The sequence below is a fragment of the Hyaena hyaena genome, unplaced genomic scaffold (genome assembly GCF_003009895.1).
Source record: "Hyaena hyaena isolate Hyena2069 unplaced genomic scaffold, ASM300989v1 scaffold_1426, whole genome shotgun sequence".
Lineage (NCBI taxonomy): Eukaryota > Metazoa > Chordata > Mammalia > Carnivora > Hyaenidae > Hyaena > Hyaena hyaena.
Genome location: NW_024082064.1, coordinates 174,668 through 189,917, shown reverse-complemented (window position 1 = coordinate 189,917; position 15,250 = coordinate 174,668). Strand labels below are relative to the sequence as shown.

Below are 15,250 nucleotides of genomic sequence, written 5' to 3'. Positions count from 1 at the left end.
GGATAAATAACCAGAAATGGAATTGCTAAATTATATGGTAAGGTATTTTTGTTTTTGAGTAGTTAAACCCTCTATACGGTTTACCATAGTGGCTACACCAATTTACATTCCTACCAGCAATGCACCAAGGTCCTGTTTTCTTCACATCAATGTTATTTCTAGTCTTTTTGAGAATAGTCATTCTAACAGATGTGAGATGATATTTAGTCATTCAAACAGATGAGAGATGGTATTTCACTGCAGTTTTGATTTATATTTCCCTAATGATTAGTGATGTTGATCACCTTTTCAATCTGTTGGATATCTATGTTCTTTGGAAAAATATCTATTCAGATCTCCTCCCTATTTTTTAACAGATTGTTTTTGGTGTTGAGTTTTATGAGTTCCTTATATATTTTTGGTATTAACTCATTAAAGTATATGATTTGCAAATATTTCCTCCCATTCTGTAGGTTGTCTTTACATTTTGTTGACTTTCTTTGCTGTACAGAAGCTTTTTAGTTTGATAAAACCTCACTTGTTTATTTTGACTTTTGTTGCTTTGCTTTTGGTGTCAAATCCAAAAAATTGCCAAGATGGATATCAAAGAGTTCATCACCTGTGTTTCTTCTAGGAGTTTAAGGATTTCAGATCTTACATTCAAATAATCCATTCAGGGTTTGTTTTAGTGTGTGGTATAAGATAGTGGCCCAGTTTCATCCTTTTGTGTATATGTCCAGTTTTCCCAGCACCATTTTTTTAATGTTTGTTTTTGAGAGAGAGAGAGAGCAGGGGAGGGCAGAGAGAGGAGATACAGAATCTGAAGCAGGCTCCAAGTTCCATGCTGTCAGCACAGAGCCCAATATGGGGCTCAAATCCACGAACTATGAGATTATGACCTGAGCCGAAGTCCGACACTTAACTGACTGAGCCACCCAGGCGACCCCCCAGCACCATTTTTTTGAAGAGACTATCATTTCCCATTGTATGTTACATTCTTTGATCCTTTGTAGTAATTTAATTGATGTTATATGCGGGTTTCTTACTGGGTTCTCTATTCTCTTCCATTGATTTGTTTTTATGCAACTAAGTTTTGATTATTATAGTTTTGTAATATAGTTTGATATCAGGGAGTATAATGTCTCCAGCTTTGTTCTTTCTTAAAATTGCATCTAGCTATTTTGGGTTTTATGTGGTTCAGTGCAAATTTTAGGATTATTTGTTCTGTTTCTGTGAACAATACCATTGGAATTTTGATATGGATGATACTGAATCTGTAGATTGCTTTGGATAGTATGGACATTTTAACAGTATTAATTCTTCCAACCCATGAGCACAGAATATCTTTCCATTTATTTGTGTTGTCTTCAGTTTCTTTCATTATAGTTTTCAGTGTACAGGTCTTTTACCTCCTTGGTAAAAGGAGGTAAATTTATTCCTAGGTATTTTTTTCATTTTGATGCACTTGTATATGGGATTAGTTTTTAAATTTCTCTTTTAATAGTGTGTTATTTCTTTATAGACATGTACTAGAGTTTTGCACTGATTTTGTATCCTCCTACTTCACTGGATTCATTGATTAGTTTTAACAGTGTTTTGGTGGAGTCTTTAGGATTTTCTGTGTGTAAAACCATGTCATTTGCAAATGATGACAGTTGTACTTCTTCCTTTTTGAATTAGATGCCTTTTATTCCTTTTTATTGCCTAATCGCTCTGGCTAGTCCTTCCAGTATTATCCTGCAATAATATAATTGGAGAAGTTTATCTGTAATCAAATGAAAAATATTTTCAGTGTCACTCAGACTTAAGTGTAGATTGTTTTTCTTGGAAGCAATGAAATGAAGTACTTTGGAATCTGCTTATCTTGTAAAAATAGACGTTACCAGTTTCAGTTATAGGTTGTACTTTTGGTAAACTATATAGTAGCTACGTTGGATTGCAAATAATACTCATTCCATATTAGTATCGTCTGGTTCATTTTCAGAGATAATGTGTGTTAGTTTGCTCACCTTTAGTGTGTTTCTGTTTTGCTATCCGTTTTTGTGCCTTTTATTTAGCATAATTACTTTGGAAAGGACCTGTGGAGTTACATACTCTAAAACTGTAATTTTAAAATTTAGACACTAAAGTACAAAGGAACCAAACTTATTTGGGCAAAATCACACTGCTACCAGGGTGAAGACTGTGATGTTTTTACTGCCAGTCCTGTGCTGCTTCCTCATACCACTCTGCCTCATGCTTTCATTCTCAAAAGTTTAAGGCATAAATGGTGTTAGCTATCAGTATGTGCAAAAATTAAATAAAAATAACAGTCTCACTGCTAGCAGACTAACAGATGCTATTGATTCATTATTTTGATTTAATTGTATGTTGAAACCTACATACAGTTTTCAGTTTTCTCTCTCTCTTCATATATATATATATATGTTTTATATAATAGGTCTGGATAAAATTGAATTTCTGCAAAGCCATGAAAATCAGGAAATTTACCAAAAGGCTTTTGATCTGATTGAACATTACTTTGGTGTAGAAGAAGATGACCCCAGCATTGTACCTCAGGTGGATGAAAATCAGCAACAGTTCGTGTTTCAGCAGCAAGAAGCACCAATGGAAGGGTTTCAACTTTAATTTGGTGAGGGGAAAATAAATGGCTAAATAGGGTAGTTTCAGATATCTCTTCTTTGTTACAATGTCAGTAGGAATGTTTGGTGTGTTTTTACTTAGAACAGAAAAGAAAAAAGTTGATGCACTTTTAAAAAGCAAAACAAAAGTTTCCATTCAGATGCAATCTTTTGTTATAGTTTTGTTTTTATTTTGGTATACCTGTTTTTGTGTTTCAATTGTTTTATCTATTTTTTGTATCTACTTGTGAACAATTAAATACATATAAAATTATTTAATAACTTAAGCTTGAAAAGGAGAACTTTGGCAGAGTATTACATAATGGTTCTGAATTTTTTCTAGCATCTTGGAAACTGTGCATTAGCAGTACAGCTACTGATAGTTGCATTTTGGCAGTAAGTCTGACATGCCCAATCTACTAAATCTACCTCTATCTTGAAGCAAAAACAAAGAAGCTTCAGAAGCATGAAATAGTGTAAAAGCTAAATTAGAATGTGAAAATATCTATTACCTTAAATTATAAATCACTGTGCTGTAGGTTATACTTTGCAAAAAAAAAAACACAACAGAAAACCTGTAAAATTTATTTATAAAACATAGAAGTATTGTACTGATAATCAATTAAAATGTGGCAATTGTGAAGAGAAAAGCTGTTCTTCATGTTGAACACATTGAAATGATTACACATTTAAATATTTGTTTTTAACATACAAATGCTATTAATATTATTATATTTTGTATTTTGACCAAATATGCTACCATTTTTGAAATAGTGTTTTATTATTTTTTCACTCTTCATTTTAAAAAGCATCATGATAGAGATGCCATCATGAATCTAAAGTAGTGCTGCATAGCAAAAATAATACTGTAATTCTTTCTCTGATTTTTCAGAGCAGTAATTGAACAGTTTCACTTTTTGTGTAATAATAAACTTGGGTACTTGAATGGCAAAATTATCCTGAAGAAATCACCTTGTTGTGTGTTAAATTTTATTAAATGCACTTAATATTTGGACACTAAAGGATGACACTAATGAAAATTGCTAAGGATTCTTCAATATAGTTGAAATCTGTATTAGGGATTTTTTTTTTCATAATACAGAGGGTCATACTGCTGCTTGTTGTAAATCAGTGTATTAGATTACAATTGTATCAGATTGGTCAGTATACTGTATGTGTTTTACGTATTAACAGCAAAAACCTCTTCAATCCGTGAAGCTTTTAAAAAAAGTTTCAATAGAAAAATTATATTTATTTATAGATACATATGTATATGGTATCTGTGTGTTATTCTCACAGTGCTGTACTTGTTAGAGCTTTCTAAGCAGATATGGTACTGTTGAACTCAGTCTTTTCATTTATAGTTATATGCAGGCTATTTACATTTCCAATTATTTACTTAAAATATTTAAAAATTAGTATACACCTGTTTTAAGATGGGAATTAAAGCATTTTTGATATGATCCATAGTCTATTCTGTAAAGAAAGATTTCATTTATGATAGCATTTATAATGTTTCTGCTGGAAATCAGAGGCATGTTACAAGAAGAAAATGTATATAGGAGTACTTTTAACTAGTATGACACTTTGTAAATTATGTATCATGAAACTATGCTTTTGGCAAGACACTTAAAACCTACAGATATAAAATACAGGTTAAAATGGTGTCCATAACGCTGACTGTATCTGCCAAACCTCTTTTATATATTGTTAAGTAGAGGATTGTATCTGTGCCCTTTTTATTGTGGTGGAAGTTACAAAGTTTAGTATAAAAAGGTTTTTTTTTGTTTTTGTTTTTTTGCGTTATGTATATCCAAAAGAACAGGGTAGTTATATCAAAGATTACCAAACTGATGGTGAATTTATGACATAAACACTTCTTTGTGGTACAGATGGTTCTAAGTATCAGGTGACAGGGTATTCCACTCTTTGTAATCAACTGAACTTGATAATGCAGCATAATTCATAAACTAACCAGCTGTGCCTGCTTTTATTTTGAGGACCCTGTAGTCATATTAATAAATATCTAAGTCAAGTCTTTTAAACAAAGTAGTTCTTACAGAAGGAGAAATAATGTATGTGTGTGTACGTACCCACACTCATAAAAATGATTTTTGAGGGGACAATTTTTAAATTTTGAAAGACTTTGGTCAAAGTTTTGAAAGACTTTATTATCTCTAAATACAGAATATGACCATATTATAAATATCCAAATATAAAATTGTGTTTAATTTCTTAGATCTGTTACTTGGGTAGTTAATTTGATTAGATTTGAATGCAAGGGGTAGTATCTAATATTTGGAACCAGCTATTGACATGATGATGACTTCATTGAACCAATAACAGCAAATACTTTGTTATTACATTTTTTTTTATATATGTCAGCTCTTTTCAAATATGATTTTTAAAATGATCCAAAATATATTTTCATTAACCTTCACTGACCCTTATGGAAAAAAAATTTTTTTTAACTTGCTTTCCTATAATGAGTTATTATATTTAAATCCAAGAGAAACTGTGTCAAAAAAAAATTAAAACATGTAAAGGAGAATGCATACAACATTAATGCAAAAAAAAAAAAAGAAAATACTTGAAAGAGCCTTTTACGTTTAGTTAAATTTATTATTTTATTTTGTCTGAATTTGAATTTTTACTAGTTAATCTATGCAATTATGCTTACTTGTTTTATATTTGTAAGTACTTGACTCACTAGCCTGGTTTTTTTTAAACAAATTTTGTTTTGAAAGATGTTCCTAGAACTTAATTTTTAGTGTCATTTTGTTCACTTACTGGTAGCACCAGAACAAAAAATTTAAAAACAAAAAACAAAAATCTGCTGGCACAGAAATAATATCATCTCATAACTGTAAAACTTATTTGCAAGATAAAGGTTGATTTGTTGAATAAAAGACTAAAAGAAGCATTACCTTTGCCTTCATATTTTTTCTTAGGAAGGAACATTATGGAAAAGGTAACTATTACAAAGTCTAGTGAATTTTTGTTGCTGTTCTGAATTCAGCAATCTACTGGCTGCTTTGTGAAACTGTGAAATCAAAGTAATTGTTAACCTTTACTCTTTTACTTCATAGCATTACTGTTTTATGAAATGTGACATAGTAGGAGACAGTGTGCTAGGGCTCTAAAGGATAATGTGTCTTTAAATTCTGATTTGGGCATGGGATGAGGGGAGGATATTCTTGCCTAACTAAATAAACCAACATTTGAGCAGTATGCAATATTATGAAATGTTACAGCACTATATTAAAAATAATAAAATACTATTTTACAATTGCATTTATATAAATGTGTCTATTTCATTTATTCTCATTGATGCTGTTGTATTTTGAATGGAGCAAAAACAGATGCCCTCATGATTATAATTCCATCTACTTTCTAAAACCAGTAAGAATGATGTTTATAACATATCTGATAAAGCAGTATGTTTGTTGCCTTTATTTTAGAACTTATGTATTCTGCTATACATCAGATTTGTCTTTGTGCTTTAAGCTTTGGCAGTTTCACATGTTTTCAGATTATTTTTTTCCTTTTCTGTTATTTTAATGCAATACATTACATTTATTTGAGGGGAAGAGTTTTAAACCAGATAAATAGAAATTGGAGGGAATTTCCAATTAATTTAACTTTCTTAATGTACTCTGGGACACGTGGTCCACATTGTAGCCACGCCTAAGCCTCCCTAGCCTAGAGCTTATGTTTGCTGCTGCTCCTGCTGCTGCTGTTTTTAGCTTTGCCTGGCTTCATTTCTTTCAGTATTTGAAACTATGTTAATCATAGAGTAGTGAAAGTAATTGGATTGGTTATATTTAGGGTACTTTACTCTCAATAAGGGAGTCTGCAAGTTTTAGAGGCAAATGAATTTCTGAAAATGCAATGTACAGGTCAAACAATAGATTTAAATCTGCAGTGACATTCTCTTCCCAGAAATTCCTAAGTACATCCTTTAATGATGTGTTTGGTCATTTTATATATTTTCTTTGATTTTCTTTCCTTTTGTACTTGAAAGATATTAAGGAAGGCACTTAATGAGGCATTAAGGGCATTAAGGGGGGCACTTGTTGGGATGAGCACTGGGTGTTATATGTAAGTGATGAATCACCAAATTCTCCTGAAATCATTATTATACTATATGTTTTTTTATTTAATTTTATTTTTGAGAGAGTGAGACAGAGACCGAATCCAAAGCAGCCTCCAGGCTCTGAGCTGTCAGCACAGAGCCTGATGAGCTTAGACTCTAGAACTGTCTGAGCTGAAGTTGGACACTTAACCAACTGAGCTACCCAGGATCCCCTACACTATATGTTAACTAACTTGGATTTAAATTAAAAAAGAATTTTTTTAAACCTTGAGTGTTCTAAACTTGTAGACCACTTTTGAGGAATTTTTTAGTTTTAACATGTTTTTAAAAACTAAAATAGCATGGCAAAATTTAAGATACTCTTTAGGGTTTCAACATTACTATTTTCTGAGCATTCCATCTTTTAAATTGTTTTATTATAAAGTATACACAAAGAGAATAATGTGTAAGAAGACAGTTTGAATAACAAAATGAACACCTACGTATTCATCACCAAACTTAATAAGTTATCAGTCCCTTGTAACCATTATTCTGGTTTGTGTTAATAATCTCTGTTTTTTGTTGTTTTATCTCGTGTTTAAGTATACCTAAAATGTTAGTTTCACTTTCCTGTTTTTGAAATGTATAAAATGGAGTATTTCATATATTCTATGCTTTTTTTTAGCTCAATGTTAACATTTTTTGAAATGCATTCATATTGATACATATACTATTCCATTTTTTGACTACATCATGATTATCTGGTAAGGCAAGTCTTCTGTTTTTCAGGATTGTCATAGCTCTTTGCATTTCTACATAAAGAATTCACTTCTCAAATTCTGTGAAAAGCCCCATAGGGATTTTGGATGAAATTACATTTAATCTAGAGGACAGTTTTGGAGAAGTCCAAAATTATTTTTTTTTACTTTTACTATCCATTATACATTTACTATCCATCCATATAGCTTGCCATTTACTTAGAGCTTCCTTGCTGTATGTCAAAAATCTTTTTTGCAATTTTCTTCACAAAGATCATTCACATCTTTTAAGTTTACTCCTAGGTAGAACCCTCATGTTTTTCATTGTTGTAAAGCATTATTTTTTGTTAGCTAAAATTTTACAAATTGTTGCTGGGTTATAGAAATCCAATTGAATTTTGCATATTAATCATATCTAACAACCTTGCTAAATTAGTTCCAATTTGTAGATGATCTGGGGTTTTGTAGGCAATATTTACTAATAATTATATTCATTTCAAATCCTTGTTTCTTTTTCTTATTGCATTAGGTAGGACCTCTAGTACAATATTGACTAGAAGTAATAGTAGCAGGTGTCTTAAACTTATTTTTCTAAATGCATTTATGTTTTGCCACTGATGATGTAGTAGGTGAATTTTCTTTTGTTATTTGGAGATTCTGTGTTACCAGATTTGCCAACTCCCTAAAATCAACAATCCTGGCATTTCCATGACCATGACCATGGTTATTTGTGGGCATAGTGGTGAAAAAATCGAGCCACCCAGCTGAGATTGAACAAAGCAATGCTTTGCTTTCTTATTTCAGCTTTCATACTACAAACAGCTATCGTTTCATGATCTATTTAGTGCCATGTGTCTTGTGCTATTTTGTTGATTTTGCTGTTTAAAATGGCTTCCAAGTATATTGCTGAAGTGCTTGCTGTCTAGTGCTCCTAAGTGCAAGAAATCTGAGTACTGTGTCTTTTTAATTATTTCATGTATGTATGTATGTATGTATTTATGTGACGTATATTTTTTTTTTTTTGAGAGAGAGAGAGGGCTCAAGTGAGCAAGGGCCAGAGAGAAGGGGCAGAGAGAGAGGAAGAGAGAGAATCCCATGAGGGGTAGAGAGAGAGAGAGGAAGAGAGAAAGAAGCAGGACTCACCCTCAGCAGAACTCGAGCTCCCCCAAAGTGGGGCTTGTGCTCACAGGCTGTGAGATCATGACCTGAACTTAACCAGCCAAGCCACCCAGGCGCCTCTTGTGAGTAATGTATCTTAACAGAAAGCATATTTGTTAGCTACGCTTTGTTTATACATGGGCTCTAATACTGTAGACTGTGAGTTCAATGTTAATGTATCATAAATATAGTCTTTAAACAGGAACACCTATAGAGCAGGATATGTATTGTTGACGAAAATATTACCAGGCTCACCTAATGCTGTATTTCCCCTAGGAGTAATGATCAGTACTTGCTAATTCAGTGTTTGCAGCAACATTATACAATAACTACCATGAATAATGAGAATTGACTGTGTGTTTTTTGTAGGTAACTTCTATCAGACATAAAAAGTACTCTTGTTCCTAGTGTAAGGTTTTTATTTTATTCTGTTTCTAACCTGAATGCAGTTTTCTGCTGCTAATATGTTGAAAAATAGACTTTCCAGCATTGAACCTATGTGAAGATACACCAAATTTGTCAATTATCATTTAATTGCTTTTAAACTCCAAATGCACCCTTCCCCAACCTACTTTCTGATATTGGTACTAGACTCTGTAAACATTTCTCCTTTGCCAAATGGCATGATGTTAAGTTTTGTTGGTAGAAGGCCCTGGAGGGACGCTGAAGGAGAAAAATGTTCCGTGGACTCTTCCTAGTTTGCTTTTCCTAGGTCTTGTTCCTGTGATGCTCAGCCACTGTGCAGAAGACTTACAGTGGCTCACCTCCAGCCTAGTGTCAGTGCTACTTCTGCAGGCAGCTTCGTGGTGAGTTTCATTGACACGTCTCGTCTGCTTCCCAACAAGTTCAATGGCACTCTCAACAGGCAGCCCCCTGGAGAGTTACCCCAGTGACGCACCTCAACTTCTAGCCAAGTTGCACAGGCTCCCAGTAGGTGGTGTCCCAACTAGTTTCACTGGTGCCTCAGCAAGCTTGCAGAGAGACTTGCACACACACCAGTGAGGAACTGCTCACCGAAATTAAGTAACACCTTGTAAGCAACTTTCTAGGGAGTTCCTCCAGCACCCGTTGAGAGCAAATTACTGGTTAGTTTTGTTGGTACCTCAGTGGACAGTTTTCTGCTTGCCAGCCTCAGCTCGAGACACCCAAAGAACTTTTCTGCCATCCAGTAATGCTACGTACCAATGAGGTCCGAATCTTAGCCTTGCAGGAGGCGGACCTATTCCATATTACTTCCTTGGATACTCACTTTGTCTCAGACGTAGTGGCTATTCCCTACATATCCTGTTATTTATCAGACTTCTCTTTACCTCTAGTAGCCAATCCCTCATTACTAATCTTTTTACATTAAATTGTCCCTGTTCAGCTTTCCATGCCAACAGCTCTTGCAACCATGTGAATGTTCCTAAAACCTGCTGGACTTTCTGCAAGCCAAGCATCAACCCCACAAATGACACAATACAAGAAAGGCAAAGATTCTGTTTGTGCCCAGGGGAAGCAGCGTTATGACAGGAAGCCGAGTGGCTATGGTGGGCAGACTAAGCCAATTTTCTGGAAAAAGTCTGAAACTACAAAGAAGATTGTGCTGAGGCTTGAATTCGTTTAGCCTAACTGCAGATTTAATGCTGGCTGTTAAGAGATGCAAGCATTTTGAACTGAGAGGAGATGAGAAGAGAAAGGGCCAAGTGATCCAGTTTTAAGCTTCCTATTTTGCTGTATTATGAAGACAATAAAATCTTGATATAATGTTCACCTCAAAAAAAATGTTTCCTATTCACGTATCAAGGACATGCTATTTTCTTTTGAAAAAAAATTTTATTGAGATATTCACCTACATACCATACAATGTATCCACTTAAAGTATACAATTCAGTGGTTTCTATGTTCATACAGATGAGTAACTATCACCACAATCAGTTGTAGAACATCTGGTTTTGTGACTCACTTCTTTCACTTAGCATAAATGTTTTCAGTGTTTATTCCATGTTGTAGCATATATCAATATTTCATTCCTTTTTATTACTGAGTAATACTGCATTGTATGGATATAACACATTTATTCACTGGTTGCGGGACATTTGAGTTACTTCCACATTTTGGTTATCATGAATTGTCCCCTTTATCAAATAACCCTTTTTACGTTCGGTAATATTTTTTGCTCTGAAATCTACTTTGATATTAATATAGCCACTCCTACTTACTTTTGTTTTAGTGTGGTATATCTTTTCCATCTTTTTACTTTTTTTTTTTTCCATCTTTTTACTTTTAATCAATTTCCTCCTTTATAAAGTGGGTTTCTTGTAGGCAAGATATGGATCTTGCTTTTTTATTTTGAGAATCTCTGCGTTTTAATTGGAGTGTTTGTGAATCATTAACAGTTATGATTATCGATTTAGTTTAGACCTACTATTTGCCTTTTATCCTTTTTTTTTTTTTTTTTTGATCTGGTTTTGTTTTTTCTACCCAGTTTTGGATTACTTAAATATTTTTTAGTTTTCCATTTCATCTCTCTTGTTGACTTATTAGCTGTAACGCCTTATATTTGTTTTTCATTTTTTATTGGTTGCTTTATAAAGGGTTTAAAATAGGCATTTTTAACTCTGGCTACTTTCAAGTAATATAGAAGCGTATCACATATAACACTGCACTTTAGACTACTTAAAATGTGGCTAGTACCACTGAGAAATTGAACTTTTAATATTTTAATCAAGTTAAAAGTAAAAACTGATAACTTTATTTGGTTATTAGGAAACCTACATATATTTGGAACAACTTGGGGATGGGAATTTTTTTTTGACTGTACGTTTTGTGAAGTCTAAATATAGACCAAATATTCCTAATCAAAATTTAGTGTTTGAACTGAGATGTAAAATCCATGTTGGGGCTCAAATATTTAAAAAGAAAAAACTAATATAAAAGATCTTATTAATAATTTTTATATTATGGTTACTTGCTAAAATACTGTTTTGAACATTCTGAGTTAAATTCCATTACAATTCATTTTACTGATTATTTTCACTTTTTAACATGGCTATTTGAAAATTGTAAATTTCATACAAAGCATTATTTTTCTATTTGACAATACTGGTATAAGCAGCCTAGGTACAGTATACTTCCATTTTCTCCTTCTCTGCCTTTTACTGTTGTTGCCATATGTTTTCTGTATGTTATAAACTTCATAATACGTTTATTGTTTAGTCATAAATTTTTGCTTATTAAAAGAGGTTGAGGGGCGCCTGGGTGGCTTAATCGGTTAAGCGTCCGACTTTCGCTTAGGTCATGATCTTGCGTTCGTGGGTTCGAGCCCCGCGTCGGGCTCTGTGCTGACTGCCGGCTCAGAGCCTGGAGCCTGTTCTGGAGTCTGTGTCTCCCTCTCTCTCTGACCCTCCCCTGCTCACGCTGTCCCTCTCTCTCTCCTAGAAATAAATAAAACATTAAAAAAAAAAAGTTGAAAATGCATGAAGTTTTTTTTTTTTAATATTTTATTTATTTTTGAGAGAGAGATAGAGACAGCATGAGCAGGGGAGGATCAGAGAGAGAGGGAGGCACAGAATCCGAAACAGGCTCCAGGCTCTGAGCTAGCTGTCAGCACAGAGCCCGATGCGGGGCTTGAACCCACGAACCGCGAGATCATGACCTGAGCCGAAGTCGGACACTCAACCGACTGAGCCACCCAGGCACCCCGCATGAAGTTCTTTTATATTTGCCTGCATAGTTACCATTTCTGGTGTTCTTCAATTCTTTGTGTAGATCTAGATTTCTATCTGGTATCATTTTCCTTCTGCATGACAGACTTTAACATCTTTGTATTATAAGTTTGCTAGTGGTGAATTCCATCAGCTTTTGTATGCCTGAGTAAGTCCTTACTTTGCCCTCATTTTTAAAAGATTTTTGTTGGGTATAGAATTCTTGAAACTTTTTCTTTTAAGATGTTGCTCCAGTGTCTTCTGACTTGCCTTTTTCTGATAAGAATTTTGCTGTCATTCTTATCTTTGTTCCTAAGTAATGTTAACTTTTTCTTTGGCTGCTTTAAAATTTTTTTCTTCATCACTGATATTAAGCAACTTGATTATGATGTGTCTCGCAATTTTCTCTTTTCATGTTTCTTGTTCTTGTAGTTAGCTGAGCTTCTTGGGTCTTTGAGTTTATAGTTTTCATCAAGTTTGGAAACATTTCAGCTCATTTCTTTCAATATTTTTTCAATTTCAATTCCATTTATATTAGGCTGCTCAAAATAGTCATACTGCTAGTACTGAAGCTTTGTTCATGTCTTTTATCTGTCCGTGTTTCATTTTGGATAGTTTCAATTGCTTTGTCTTTGAATCCACTAATCTTGTCTTCTGTTGTATCTAATTGGGTCTTAATTCCGTTACTGAATTCTTCATATCATTCTTTGTATATTTCCTCTTTAGCAGTTTTACTTGGGTCTGTTTCATATTTCCCATAATTCTTCTTATGTTCAAGCTTTACTGTGTTGAACACAGCAAATATGATTATAGCTGATATGTTGTACTTATCAGCTCTTTTTTTTTTTTAATCTTTTCCATCATCATGGTTTTTATTTCCCATTTGCATGCATTCTTTTCATGTCTGGTAGTTTGGTACTGGAAACCAAGCATTGTGAATTTTACTTTGTTGGCTATTAGATAAGGATTTCCTACATATATCCTTAAGCTTTGTTATGGAACACGATGAAGTTACTTGAAGACAATTTGATCCTTTATAGTCTTGCTTTGTAAGACAGGCACAGAACGGCCTTTATTTTACTCCAGAGGCAATACCATTCTGAGTACTCTGCAAGTCTGTCAAATAATAAGAGCTTCTAGTTGAGCTGGTGGAACTCAAACCATTCTTGGCCATGTGTAAGCTCCAACAGTTCTTTCAAGTGGTTCTTTCCATGACCATGGGTAGTAGTCACATGTGGTCATTAACATTCAGCTGCAAATCTCTAGAGCTCTCTGCATAGCTCTGTCACTTTGGTTCCCTACCCTGTGAAATCTAATTCTCTTATCTTCCCTGGCTTCCTGGCTCTTCTCAACTCTGAAAGACCTCTAGCCTCCACCAAGTTTCCTGTCGATGGTCTTGAAACTTTCTAGGCAGTAGAGTGGAACAGTTACAGGGCCCAACTAACTTATTTTCTCTATTTCGCGGATCACTGCCCTTCATTGCCTAATGTCCCATGTCTGGAAACTGTTGTTTCATGTTTTTGTACAAAATCCAGTTGTTTCAGGCAGGAGAGTATATCTTATCCCTATTACTCCGTTTTGGGCAGAGCAGAAGATGGCATACCAATTTCATAATGTTTTTTTTTTTTTTTTTTAAATCTCTGGCTTTCATCCCTTTCATCATTTCTAAACTGTTTTCTTGTACCTTTTATCTCTTATCTGAAGGACTTGGCCAAATTCAGTTACATCGACTCTTTATATTCTGTTTTTATTTACTTCATTAGTTTCTGTTCTCTGTTTTATAATTTCCAATCTTTTATTCCCTTTGGATTTATTATGTATTTCTTTTTCTAATTTCTTAGGGATATTTAACACATTTGTTATAAACCTTTCTTTTCTAAGAAAAGCATATTGAAGCTATTAATTTACTTTGAATTACCACTTCAGCTGCATTCTGCAGTTTTGATATATAGGTTTTTCTTAGTATTCAATTCTAAGCATTTTTATTTATTTTTATTTTTTTTAATGTTTTATTTATTTTTTGAGAGAGAGATAGAGACAGCATGAGCAGGGGAGGGTCAAAGAGACAGTGAGACACAGAATCTGAAGCAACCTTCAGGCTCCGAGCTAGCTGTCAGCACAGAGCCCTACGTGGGGCTTGAACCCACAAACCATAAGATCATGACCTGAACTGAAGTCAGACGCTTAACCGACTGAGCCACCCAGGCGCCCCTCAATTCTAAGCATTTTTTTTTATTTTTTTATTTTTTTAAAGATTTTTATTTATTTCTAGGAGAGAGAGAGAGACAGCGTGAGCAGGGGAGGGTCAGAGAGAGAGGGAGTCACAGACTGAAAGAGGCTCCAGGCTCTGAGCTGGCTGTCAGCACAGAGCCCGACGCGGGGCTCGAACCCACTAACCGCGAGATCATGACCTAAGCGAAAGTCGGACGCTTAACCGACTAAGCCACCCAGGCGCCCCAATTCTAAGCATTTTTAAACGTCTATTATGATTTATTCTTTGACCTATGAGTCATTTAGAACTGTTTTAAAATCCTCAAACTTTAAAAACATTTAAAAACATTATGGCAATAAATAAGTAAACAGAAACAGAAATTATGCCATTAATTTCTAAGTTGGAATAGAATTAAATGTAGTTTAAAAGTTGACAAAATGTTCTTTATGGTTTAGTATATGCTGTTTTAGTGAATGTTTCATGCATGCTAGAGAAGAATGTATATTATTAATTGAAACACATTTTTAATATATTTACTAGTCAGTGAAATTTGTCAATTTCTAAGAGATATGTAAATTTCTCAAGATAATGGTGGATTTGTCCACTTTTTACTTGTAGTTCTGGCAATTTTTTAATGTATTTAGATGCTGCATTACTTTGTGTATACAAATTTATAATTAGTATAATATTTTTCAAGCTCAAGTGAGAATTTGTAAATTTATGTGCTAATAGAACAGAACAATAGTTATTACAAAATAAAG

At 33.8% G+C, this 15,250-nt stretch overlaps 1 protein-coding gene and 1 pseudogene across 1 annotated transcript in view; both read left to right on the top strand.

Annotated features, from left to right (window-relative positions):
- Nucleotides 1-3,350, top strand: part of KPNA5 (karyopherin subunit alpha 5) — a 37,636-nt gene extending 34,286 nt beyond the window's left edge. Inside the window, exon 14 of the mRNA XM_039223752.1 lies at nt 2,420-3,350. Coding sequence (XP_039079683.1) covers nt 2,420-2,607 — 188 coding nt within the window. The 3' untranslated portion in view covers nt 2,608-3,350. The remainder of the gene's footprint in view (nt 1-2,419) is intronic.
- A 6,090-nt stretch (nt 3,351-9,440) lies between these two features.
- LOC120225556 lies at nt 9,441-10,311 on the top strand (annotated as a pseudogene).
- The last annotated feature ends 4,939 nt before the right edge of the window (nt 10,312-15,250 follow it).